Source organism: Aptenodytes forsteri, unplaced genomic scaffold (assembly GCF_000699145.1).
Source record: "Aptenodytes forsteri isolate BGI_AS27 unplaced genomic scaffold, ASM69914v1 Scaffold66, whole genome shotgun sequence".
Taxonomy (NCBI): Eukaryota; Metazoa; Chordata; class Aves; order Sphenisciformes; family Spheniscidae; genus Aptenodytes; species Aptenodytes forsteri.
The window spans coordinates 1,627,995-1,640,090 of NW_008795131.1; the positions used below are offsets into that span (position 1 = coordinate 1,627,995).

Genomic DNA, 12,096 nt, shown 5'->3' on the forward strand with positions numbered 1-12,096 from the left:
TGAAGATGTCCCTGCCCACGGCAGGGGGGTTGGACTAGATGACCTTTAGAGGTCCCTTCCAACCCAAACTATTCCATGATTCTATGATTCACTTAGCAGGTGGCTGGTGTGCACACCCAGAAATGAAATGGTGATGCTGACCAGTATTTTAACTTGTCAGACGTTTCTCCTGTGACTCAATGGTCTTGTTACTGCGTGTTGGCTTATTGGGAAGCCTTGTAGTGTGTGTGCTGAGTAAAGATAGCTGTCTCTGCCTCTGGGCTGGTGTGCTCTGCAACGCAGATGTCTGGGCTATGTTACCATGAAGGCAAACATGACTGGGCAATCAGTCTACAGTACTGAATCCAGCACTACTGCAGTCTGCCCCAACGTACATCAGCCTCCAGCAACCACAGTGATGATAGACCCTGGGCTCACAGTGAAACTCAGCAACTTCTGTGGACTGTGAATGCAACCGTAGACCTCTCACGAGCCTTCCTGCTCCATGTGCTGCTTACTGTTCATCCGCTGAATGCCTCAGGTCAGCCGTGAGATGCATCCCACATGGGTTTTTAGGAGTATCTGAATGCCTGCTACCCGTGCATTAAGTGACTTGCTCTGCTAACTACTGCATAGTCTCTCATTTTGCTTTGGAGGGAGAGCCCTGCGCTGTCCTGGTGGGTCTGAGTGGGCTGGTTTGTGCTGGAGAGACCCAGGTAGCAGAGCAGGAGGCAGTGAGGGCTGGGAGAAACCCCATCTCCTCCACAGAGCAGTGGGCAGCTCTCCTGAGCCCACCAGCGCGGCTGCTGACCGACATGTCCCTCCTGCTGAGGACAGACGTACCTGTGTCCCAAAGCACTGGTGGGATGTGGGGTAAACACACCCCACGCAAAGCACAGCGAGAGAAGGAGAGCGAGCCAGCTGAGCGTGAGAGCACCGAGCTCTGCTCTCGTGGACGGAAACCTGAGATTTTTATGTGCAACAGGCAGGGCTGTATGTTGGAAGGGGTTTTCTGAGAGACTCCGGAATAAACGGCAGGCACTCAGTATACTGAAACTCACTCTGAGGGCTGAGAATGCCCTCGGACAGGGTGAACCAGTGGCACTTTGGGGTTAAGCTTAATGTAGAGCAAACATGAAAGTGAATCCTTCACTCACTGCTTTCTGGGGCTTGTTCTCTGACAAGTTTGCAGAAACGTCTTGTTTCCCTGTTGTGGTTCAGAGCAGCCTCGTGGGGTCAGGGGTCCGGAGTTTGCTCCTGATCAGGTATTTTATCACCAGGTGCTCGCTCACACAAGCAACCAGTGTTACAGGTAGCAGGGCTTGACACACTGCCAGTTCCTGTCGTGGGTGAGGATTTTTTTGTCCGAGATGCTCAGGGCTGCCCTGCCTCACGCCAGGGCCGTGGGCTGGCTCTAATGGTTATTTGTGTCCCCTCAGTGCGATGAGAGTCAGGCTCCCCAGTGCCGGGGGCTGTCAGGAGACGACCCGTGTTTCTATAGCTGCAGCCTGGTGCTGTTACTGACCCTCCTCCCTTTCCCACGTGCGCATGGTATGGAGCAGAAATGGTAGAAGCACATGGGGTTTTTTGGCATTCATTTCACTTCTGAGTGGCAAACCAGCCTCCGTCTGTAGTGGTGTGGTTAGCTGCTTTCCCTCCCCTCTTGCCGACTGTACAACTGTCTTCAGGCTTGTTTTTCCTGTGGTTTCCTTTGGTGGTTGGTTGTTAAGGGGAAACCATTCAGGGGAGAAGTTAACTATTTCAACTTTTTGCTGAATGTGGGGAAGGGACCAAATAGAAATGTGCAAAGAAAGGAAGGCTCCAGAACAGGAGTCAGCCATGCATATTGTGGCTTTGCCTAAATCCAGAGGAAACACTACACTGCCAGAAGTAAGGATTTTGGGGATGAAATTGCAGTCAAGTCTCTCCTTGCACGTCTCAGACAGTCATCCCAATGGCTCGATAAAGGCATCTGTGTTCTCTCTATTACAGCCATGCAAGAAGGCTCTGTTTTGTTTTATCACATGTCCACAGCGTTGCGCTAAATCTGTTCCTGTGCTGTGCCCTGCTGCCTTGCTCCGTGAGCTCGGGCTTGTAGCAGCGCAGCCGGGGCGGCCAGCCTGACCCTGGCTGAGAACAAACACCCACAGCTCTGCAGTGGGACGGGGCCTTTGATCCCTGATCAGGCACCGTGTCCTTATGGAAAAGGAGGACAAGCGCTTGCTGAGCAGCCAGCGAGGCAAGGCTCCGCAGTCCTGCTCAACCAAATTAACGCAGTCTCTGAAGCAGAACCCCTTAAGCCATAGAGACCCACCGACCTCATCCAAACAAATAACCAGACAAAGGGTGCTGTTGTATCTCAGCCTGAAAAGCATCAGGAGAGAGAGAGGTGTTACTGTTCTGCAGAGAACTGCATCCTCCTTGTAACAGGTACTTTAAGAGTAAAACAGGTTTTCTAACTCTTCCTGCCTTACTTTGTTTATTCTAGGGTGAAAATGTCTTCTTTGTCATGACGAATCTGATTGTGACCCCAAACCAGAGGCAAGCCACGTGTCCTGAGGTAGGAAGAACTGAGCCCCTTGGCCCCCAGACCCCTACAAAACTGGGGGTAAGAACTGACAGAGGACACCTGGGGAGCAACGAACACAGGAAGGATGAAAGGCGAATGGTTTTTCTCTGTAGTATAATATCTCAGTTGGGAAAATCGGACTGGTTACTGCAAACCTGGGAGGTTCAGCTGTCTTAATTTCCAGAGGCACTGATCATCTACAGTCTTGCTGACTTTAGTTGAAGGTGTTGGATGTCTGCCCAGCTGGAGATGAGACCAGAACAGTGATTGCTCAGGGTCAGAAAAGGCCATAGGAAAACAACTGTGAGGTGTCTCGGCCTAGTTATGGGTAGAGGAGATTTTTCTAAGAGCCCCATCCTGGGAAAGGCTGAACATTCAGACTTTCGTTACCTTCAGGACATGGGAGGGTGCTTAGTACCTTCCAGAACGTGCCTTACGGGCCAGAGGCGTGAGGTCTTTCCGTGTCACATTGAAAAGTCCCCTGTGGAGACGTGGTTCAGAATGGGCTGGAGCCTGGGGGAGGAGGACGCTGGCTGTCCAGGGAGTGTTGTCTCCATGTAGCAGAGATTAATTTTCCACATCACAAGCAGAGGGGTAGCCCAGGCCGAGAGCACAGCTTGCTTGTTCAGGGCACGGCTGTCCTCTAGTGGCTGCATTAACCCGGCGTGCAGCCGAGAGAAGGGTAATTTTGAGCTCGGGTAATTTTGAGCTCGGAGAGCTTGTAGCTTAAATCAAAGGTAGGGTTATCTCTTGAGGTGAAGTACTGTGGCCTCCTGCTTGGTTTTGGTGAGTGATAGGTGGTGTCTGAGTTTTTCCACAGCCCGTCCCTCTCCAGACTGAGCAGAGCCCAAAAGCAGGACATTGTAGCTGAACCATGGTGTTGCTGGTGGTGTGATGCTGTCGAGCTATCTGCATGTGACCTGCAGTTACCACTTCAGCTGCAGGTTTTCGGTGTTCACCATCCTATAGAGCATTCACCCCACATCAGCAGCACTTCCTTACCCGTCCGAGTCTCGTGTCCTGTCACAGGTCTCACTTCTGTCCTCTTCCACTTTGCAGAGCATCAGCATTCCCAATGCCCTGTGTTACAAGGATGGGGACTGCCCGGCAGGGGAAGCAGTGGTGGCTGGCAATGGTAAGGGAAGGGTCCCTCCTCCTGTACTGTGTCTGGTAGAGGCAGGTTCCTTCAGAGGCATCGGCCTGGTTACAGCCCCAGAGATCTCTGATTACAGAGAGCGGCAAGGACTCTCTTTTCTTTACTGTCTTTTATTAAGATTGCTGCCCTGCTTACAGCTCTGTGGTGGCTGGGCCAGAGCATCCTGGGGCTGCTCAGAGAAGCAACAAGAGAGTGGCTGTTGCAGCTGAGAGGCCCTTTCACAGCAGGGAGGAGGGCTTAGGGTGGCAGTGAAAAGCATCTGATTTTCATGTGCCCTGTAGGCAAGGAGAGGAGGTGGCTGCTCTGTGTGACCTTTTCTGTGATGTCTGTGCTGCAGGGATTAAGACTGGCCGTTGTTTGAAAGACAGGGACAGCATCAGAGGGACTTGTGAGATACTGGCCTGGTGCCCAGTGGAGAAAAGATCCAAGCCCAAGTACGTGACCATTCAAGCTTGAGTTGCTTGGCTTGCGTGTCACTCAGGGCGGTTTCTGGGTTCCCTCTGCTTGGATGCTTGCTTGAACGTTGGCTGTTCCAGTGCAGGAGGGAGCTCTGCATGGCCCCCTGGTGCGACTGGCCCTCTGCTCCCCCCTGCTTGGCTCACTGGCTGTCCCAGAGTTGTTTCCAGCTCCCAAGGCTTCCTCTCAACCTGCACGCTCCTCACTAACTCCTTGCTGGCAGTGTGGGGAAAGTGGCATGGCTGGCCTAGCACCATGGGATGAAACCTAGCTGTTTCTAAAATGTCAATTCCAGTTTAAACATGTGGGCAGGGTACGAACGTAAAACAGATAACAAACCTTTCTCTTCCAGGAAACCACTTCTCGCCAGTGCAGAAAACTTCACTGTTTACATCAAGAACTCAATCCGCTTCCCCAGGTTTAAGTTCTCCAAGTAAGTGCAGGTGCTTGGAGATCACTCTGTCCTCTCCATCACAGAACCGATAACCTCGGTTTGCTCCACTGTCCTTTCCTGCCTGCGGGTTGGGGTGGGGAGGCGGATATTCCCTCTTCTAAGGCGCAGGGAGAGGCCTTTGGCTTCAGGCTGTGTGGGAACAAGGAGATAACGAGGGCTTGGAGCTTCTCACAGAGCAACTGGCATAAAGCTGTCCTTCACCAAATGAGGTCTGTGATGGCTCCTACAGTATGGGATGCAGCAGAGCTTCTAAAGCAGATGGATCTGTCCACCAGCCGGCGTGTAGTCAGGTTCCTGAGCTGCTTCGGCTCCCAGATATTCCTCCTCTTCCATAAAAATGAAGGTGCCTGGACAAGGCTGGGAAAATGCAAATTTAAAAATACTTGTTTGCATTTGCTGCTACAATATGAACAAAATAAGGAGTGTGTTCTTGCTATTCTCCCAGGCTCAGCTAGATGTTTCTAGTGTCTTTATTTTTTTTCCTTGAGAAAACCAGGTGGCCCTGGAGCACCCTGGCAACCTGCTCTATGTGAGTCCTTTCTTGAGCCCAGATTCAGCTGGCCTAGTCCCTGTCTGGCCTGGAGGTCATTTTTGTGCGGGCAGACTGCTTTCCCTGGGCCAGCAGCGGAGAGGCTCGCAGGGTGACGAGGCTGGTGGCAAGGTGCCATTTCTATTGTGCACTAGGGGTGTTGGAGAGGTCTCTTGTCTCTGCAGTCTTGGTGGTGTAGGCTGTGCAGGCAAGTAGAGAGGGAGACAAGGTGGATTTCCCTCTTCCCTACATGCAGGATGAATGTGCTGGCAACTGACAATGAGTCCTACCTGAAGAGCTGCCGCTACAGCACGGAGCATCCCTACTGCCCCATCTTCCTCCTGGGGAACATTGTCCGGTGGGCTGGGAGCGACTTCCACGAAATGGCCTTGGAGGTAGGAGTGCCCCTCAGGCTCATGTGTCTTCCCAGCTGGCCGTACCGCTCGCTGGGTGGCCGTGAGGAGAGCCACTGGTGACTGCCCAGGGAACTGCCCCCTGTCCAGGGTGCAGTGGAGAGACGCTGGTTCTTAAAATCATGCTGGTCCCATTTATCCTGTCCCCAGGGAATGAGAGGCAGGGCGATGTAGGTTCTCTGGAAGAGATGGTCGGGTCAGTTATCTGTTTTTCAGGCCTGCCCAAACTGCTGCTCTGCCAGCAGGGTTTCTTTGTTTAATTTCAACATTACTATCTCATCGGTTTAAACCCAGAACTCTGGAAGGCCACTGGGGCTTCTCTGCTCAGAGAATGTGCTGGGAGGCTTCCCCTGCAGCGAACGGGCATGTTTCTGCATAGGGTCCTGGGGCTGCAGCGCCAAACAGGCTGCGACCCAGTGTGCGAAGCACAGGGCGGAAGATGGAGCCAGTCTGAGGCATGCCGGGAAGCACAGGGTGAGAAAAGTGCAGGCTTTGTGCTGGCTTCTGCACTTGTGAACTTTAACCCTGCATAAAAGAGCATCTTCTCCTTTGAAGTATGTTACAGCCACTTAAATTAATGAAACCAGTGTGCTGGGATGAGAAACCTCCTCCTAGGATATCGGCACAGGGAAAGCTAGGGTTGTGTGTAGAGTAATGTGACTAATACCATAAGCATGAACTTAGCCCATCCAGGAGTGTGTGTGCTTGTGTCTGTGACCAGAAATGCAGCTGTTCTTGTCCCTGGGGAAAACTTGCCCAAGGATCTGACAAATTTGAAGACGCATTAATTGAACTAAGCTTAAAAAACTCACACTGTCTCTCTCTTTCATTAAGGGTGGTGTGATAGGAATTCAGATTGAATGGAACTGTGATCTTGATAAAGCCCCTTCTGAATGTAATCCTCACTATTCTTTTAGCCGGCTGGATAACAAGTTTGCAGAAAAGTCCATCTCTTCTGGGTACAACTTCAGGTAAGTAAAGAGGAGACTACGATGCAGTACCGCAGTCAGGCTGAGCTGGTTGGTCTCGCAGGCATTAGAGGTTGGCAGTGAAGCAGTACCAGATCAGACTGTGGCAGGCACTGCCCCAGCCAAGCACACTGCTTCAGTGGAGGGAGGGAGTCATGCTCGTGGCAAGCTGAAGCTGGTTTTGATGGGGGAATAGATCTGTTCGAAGAGATAGGTGAATTCAGATGAATTCTTGGGGGGGGGAGGGCAGGTGATGGAGTTAAAATCAACATTGTTGTATTCCAGGTTTGCCAAATATTACCAGGATGCTGAGGGGGTCGACTACCGGACACTCATTAAAGCGTATGGAATCCGCTTTGATGTGATGGTGAATGGCAAGGTGAGGTCCCAGGCCAGAATATTTCAGAGCCTGGAGAGAAAAAAGATGGGGGACATCTCTCAGTGGGAAGGCAGCTCTGGGATGAGAACAGTCTCTCTGGCTTGTTGTAGGAAAGGGCTCTTGCTATTCATCCATGTGGAGCTAACCCTACCTAAGAAAGGAGATGACCTGGAGTACGATGAGTCTGCATCTCTTCCACCTGAAAACAGGCTCATGTAAAGTCCAGCAGAAGTAAATATGCCCCAGAGACTTGTTTTCCATGCGTATGCACTGCAGGAAAAAGAAGTCTAATCCAGGGATGAAGCAAGCACAGAAATGCAGCTGTGGGCAGTTGGGTCTGAGACACAGACCTTCAGCCTCCAAGATTTTTCGCTGCAAATCTATGGTTGTGCCTGCTTGTTGCTAACAAAACACACCCACAGGCACTAGTAGCTTCCCCTGTGTAATACCACACCCTTAAGTTTGTTTCTTGCGTTGTTCTTTCACCGAGTACTTCATGACCTTTTTTCTTTTAGGCAGGGAAGTTTAACATCATTCCCACCATTATCAATATTGGGTCAGGGCTCGCTCTCATGGGAGCGGTAAGTGAATGTATTTTCTTAAAGTAACGTATTGGGACCCAGATCCCTCATTTAGCTGTTACGAGGATAAAATGGGATGGTTGGTTTGTATCTTCTCCAGTGGAGTTTTTGCTACACTGACTGCTCAGTCAGGTGTGTGTCTGCGTCCTGTCTGAAAGGCATTTGTTAATGTACCCTGTAGTCTAAATACCCCTAAGATTACATGGAGTATGAAGGAAAATACAGCTCCTACAAGTTACTCTTCTTTAATTAACGCTCGTTGCTAATTAGATCGGAACACTTCCTCTTCTACTCTAAAGATAAAACACAAGTTCTTTCTGTTTGCAGGGAGCTTTCTTTTGTGACCTGGTGCTGCTGTACCTGATTAAAAAGAGTAACTTTTATCGAGGCAAAAAGTACGAGGAAGTAAAGTAAGTGGGCTTGGCTTTTGTGTTTAAACGTAATGGCTTTATTGTTATGACTAATAGAAATAGAAGAGATACGGGAACACAGTAAACATTAATGGCAAACGAAGGCCAATTCCAGGAAATTAAATTCCTCCAAATGACTTTAGCCAAGTTCCTCCCTCCCTACGTAATTCATTGCTGCAGTTAGCTGGGGAGCAAAGGAAGCTGCTGTGTCATGGTTGGACTACAAATGGTCTTGCACTGTCGGTCCATAATGGCTGCGGGTGGAACTGGGGCGGCTCCAGAGCCTCGTGAAACTGAGAACTGGGGCTTTATCTGTACGGAGGGCGATGGCCTTTGTGGTAAGGTGTGACAGGCCTGGCTGGGAACCTCTTGCCCACGTTGCTTCCTGAAACAGAAATAGCCTGCTTGCCTCATCTGCCACCTTTGCTTGTTTCCTCAGGTCCAGTTCCAGGAAATCGTTATCTAGCCCTGCGCTGAATGGGAATCAGAGCCCTGACCAGCTCGACGGGCTCTAGGCACGCGGATGGGTCTGCCAGCTGGACTCGTGTTCCCGGAAAACCACACAGGTGTGAAATCACACCAGGACTGGGAGGTGGAGATACCCCAGATCAGGTCTACTGTCTATTATCGGGATTCCCAGAGGAAAAAAAGTCCTTTAAAGACCGCCCTTCTTTCCCTGAGATGTTCTCTGGTATCCTGAGCTTGCAACAGTGCGTCGTCACTATGGATTTATAAAAGGATTTTATAAAAGGAAAAAGAAGGCACCAAATGAATGTTTTTATATCTGTTGATAGATATATCTGTACCTACGTCAATAGCCAGCGTTATCCTGTGGCTGCGCTTCACTTCCATGTGCGGAAGAGCCGTGATGTGAAACACCACCGGCACTTTGAGGAGGGCTGAGGCCGAGATTCAACCTATCCCCTGCTCCACTAGCTTGCGGCCACCGCTTCCAACTCTCGCTTGTGTTACTTGCAAGATCAGATGTAAAGCAGCAGGACTGCTCCTGTCGGGAAGTGCAATGAAACGCAGCGTTTCAGCAGCTCTCAGAGCCCAGGGGAAAGGGGCTTGTTATCCTACAACGCCCGTGCTGACTGGGCCTGTGTCAGTGTGGGCGCAATTACTCTTATTGGGGGAGGGGGTGTAACCATTAGGGCTAGAAACGGTGCTCCTCCAGGAAAAGCCTTCGCAACAGCTGCAACAAGGTGCTCTGCTCGTCTCAGGAACAGCAGGAGAAGGTCCTGCCGCAGCTCTGGATGGAGAATCAGTTCAGCCATGGCTGGGTCCCAGCTACCTCACCCGCTACCCACCATCTCCGTTTGTAGTTGGCCCAGAGAACCGACATGTCAGAGCACAGAACAGGTGACAGCAGGCAGAGGAGTATTTTGAAGCAAGGCAGGGACAGATGTTTTTGTGGTTGACATTGGGGGGGAAAAAGAGGGTTAATGCACTGAAAAGCAACGTGGCACTGGGAGTATCTGCACAGAGACGGTCTTGGGTTCTCCCTCCTTTGTTTCATGGCTGGTTTAATTTGCTCGGGGTTGTCCTTTCTGCGTAATTTGCCAATTGCTCATGGTGGCGAGAGATCTGGATGGGAGACTTAATGCTTCTGCTGTTTTCTCATAGTACCCTGAACCATACTGCAGACACTGAAAAGAGGAGCTCTGTCAGGTGAAACAGACTTTGCCAGGTTCTTCCAAATATACCAACAGGAGGAAAATTTAGAAGACAGATATCTGCTACTTCAATGCTCTGGTAACTTCCAAGAACTACTAGTGCTTCTTTGTTTCTCAGTAGAGAAATAAATATCATTGGAGCCCATTTTGTGCATTTATGCTCACGTGCTCACTAATCTCAGAAGAGAGAAGTGCTTATGCAATATCATTGTTTAAAGTTTGCGTTTGCTTGAGCTGACAGGAACCGACTCACCAGCTTCTGAAGACAGTAGGTGAATAAATATTCCTGCCTCATTTAAAGTTTCCACACCATGGCTTGGTGCAAACTGATCAGTGTTCTGTAAAACGCTGCCAGGTCGCCATTGGCCAGGAGTCATTGTCATAAAGATTAAGTGTTTCTGTGCACTCTGAATATCAAGATTTAAAGGACTCCTGCTGCAGGGTCCTTACATACTGCTAGGACAGCTTTAGAGAGGGTGGCATTACAGAGAGCTGCTGAGATCGAGTGTCCTGCACAAATGGAAACAGCAAGCTGCACTCACCTTTGCTTTAACTTCTTTAAGGTGGTTACTCCGAGGTACAGGTTGATTCTAAATTAAAATTCACCTTTGTTAGCAGTGGCAAACTCTGAATCCAGTCACTGATAGCAAACCCCACCCAGTCCAGTCCACTCCCTCTGCTTCTGTTCAGATGCAAGTAATTACTGAGTCAAACATTTAGCTAGAAAACAGAATTAAACACTGGACTTAAAATAATTTAGGATAAGCTGCAATCACATCCAAAGCCTCCTTTCTTCATGCCAGAAGTCTCTCCTCTAGGCAAACACGAGTCACCATGTGTTTGACTGCACTAGTCAGGCCTACTAGAATTACCATGCCAATAAAACAGCACAGGCTCTTGACTGTCAGAGCTTAATTCTATTTGAATAATTTCTAGACGGTGAAACACATGGTGAACCCTGCATGTGACATCAGGCCAAGGCACAACTCATGGAGACCAAGTAGCTCATCGTAACACGTAAAGCTGACCGTGCTCTACTGAAACCAATGTTTCAACTTGACAAAACAACATCCTGTTGTTAGATGACCAAAGCCATTTTCTGAATTTAAGACTTCAGGGGCTTGAGGCCCCCAAAAGTCCCTAGAATATTTCCCTTCTTTATACCCTCTGTTTAACACAATTCCCACCACCATTGCTGTTGATAAAACATAACCAGAGTCCTTCTCAGGAGCTTGTTTCTTTGATTTTTTTTTTTTTCCTCATTGTATTTCATGTACAGCAATAAAATGTGTCACTTTAGGGCAATGCTCTCCAAGACTCTTCTGTACAGTGTGGTTTTTAGGTTGCACACACCACCTTTTCTTTGTGATACATACTTACAAACAGCTCTATAGCAAAGATACTACGTGTACGGTGGGTGATCGAATTTTCCTTTCTGTTCCTGCCAGAGACATATGGAACCACAACAATGCACTGTTCAGTTACAAAAAGTGCCAGCAGGCTTCCAAGTGTGTTCAGTACAGGCTGAGCTGGCAGGTAATAAGACGCTGCACTTACTTGGTTGTCTGCATTGCATTGGACACAACGGTACTAAAAAGGAGCAAAGTGTTTTGACTTGTGAGAGCACTACTTAATGTACTTTTGTATATGCCAGTGAAGAGCATCTGTGACAACGATGTCATTTATTGATAGCATGTACATACAGCAATTGTGGAAGTAACGTTTGCACTAGCAACTCAATTACATTTCTGTACCAAAGCTTTACATACACTTAATTACATGCTACTGTGCAGTATTTCCTTGTGTCAGTGCATTATTTTTTAAGAGTGCCGTGTTACACACTGCTTTCATCAGTATTTGTGTGTAGGGACAGGCAGCAAATCTAGAAGGGACTGTAATTGTTACATCTTATTCAAAACGCAAAGGATACAAGGGACTACATTAACCAAAACCCATGGCTGTGCCTGCAATTAGGGACAGAAGTTATTCCTTAACCACCAAACAAATATTCACGGGAGGCACCCGAGTGATGTTTCACATTCAGTTTAATTAGAACAGTACTACCGATTCATTTGTACTTGGCCATAATTTACTGACAGTATTAACGAGTGATGAACAACAGTTGAAAAGGTAAGCTGGCCTAGTTGGGTAGATGACTTTTGGCAACAGTCCTCCTGCTTCATTAAAAACCACTGCAGCTAGTGCGGCTCCTAGTTGTTTTAGTAGACGTGAACCATGCCGTACAGGAAAGTCCAGAACAGGACATATGTGAAGAGCCCTCCTATAAGCCCCCCCGTGAAAAGCAGCCTTCGGGATTTAAAGTACTTATTCCATCGCCGTCCGGCTTTTAACACCAAGAGCACGGAGAGGAGGACGGAAGCCAGGAAGTAGAAGATGAAGCCGTGCAGGCCGGTCAGGCCGAGGATCCCCGCCGTGGCGCCCGACAGGGCCGAGACAGACGTCCTGCAATAGTCCAGGATGGCGGCGTTCCCCCGCACCGCCGCTTCGCTGATGAACTGCGGACAC

At 49.3% G+C, this 12,096-nt stretch overlaps 2 protein-coding genes across 3 annotated transcripts in view; one reads left to right on the forward strand and one right to left on the reverse strand.

Moving 5' to 3' along the window:
• The window catches only part of P2RX5 (purinergic receptor P2X 5), a 15,977-nt gene extending 4,649 nt beyond the window's left edge, over positions 1 to 11,328 (forward strand). The window contains exons 3-12 of one of the 2 annotated variants that reach the window (XM_009278182.2): positions 2,468 to 2,587; positions 3,608 to 3,683; positions 4,042 to 4,138; positions 4,513 to 4,593; positions 5,400 to 5,538; positions 6,391 to 6,527; positions 6,810 to 6,903; positions 7,419 to 7,484; positions 7,812 to 7,894; positions 8,334 to 11,328. In XM_009278182.2, the coding sequence (XP_009276457.1) occupies positions 2,468 to 2,587; positions 3,608 to 3,683; positions 4,042 to 4,138; positions 4,513 to 4,593; positions 5,400 to 5,538; positions 6,391 to 6,527; positions 6,810 to 6,903; positions 7,419 to 7,484; positions 7,812 to 7,894; positions 8,334 to 8,409 (969 nt within the window). In that variant the 3' untranslated portion in view covers positions 8,410 to 11,328. The remainder of the gene's footprint in view (positions 1 to 2,467; positions 2,588 to 3,607; positions 3,684 to 4,041; positions 4,139 to 4,512; positions 4,594 to 5,399; positions 5,539 to 6,390; positions 6,528 to 6,809; positions 6,904 to 7,418; positions 7,485 to 7,811; positions 7,895 to 8,333) is intronic. The other variant, XM_009278183.2, reaches the window with a different exon arrangement.
• EMC6 (ER membrane protein complex subunit 6) overlaps positions 11,237 to 12,096 on the reverse strand; it is a 2,148-nt gene continuing 1,288 nt past the window's right edge. The window contains exon 2 of the mRNA XM_009278330.2: positions 11,237 to 12,086. Within this exon, the coding sequence (XP_009276605.1) occupies positions 11,790 to 12,086 (297 nt within the window). The 3' untranslated portion in view covers positions 11,237 to 11,789. The remainder of the gene's footprint in view (positions 12,087 to 12,096) is intronic.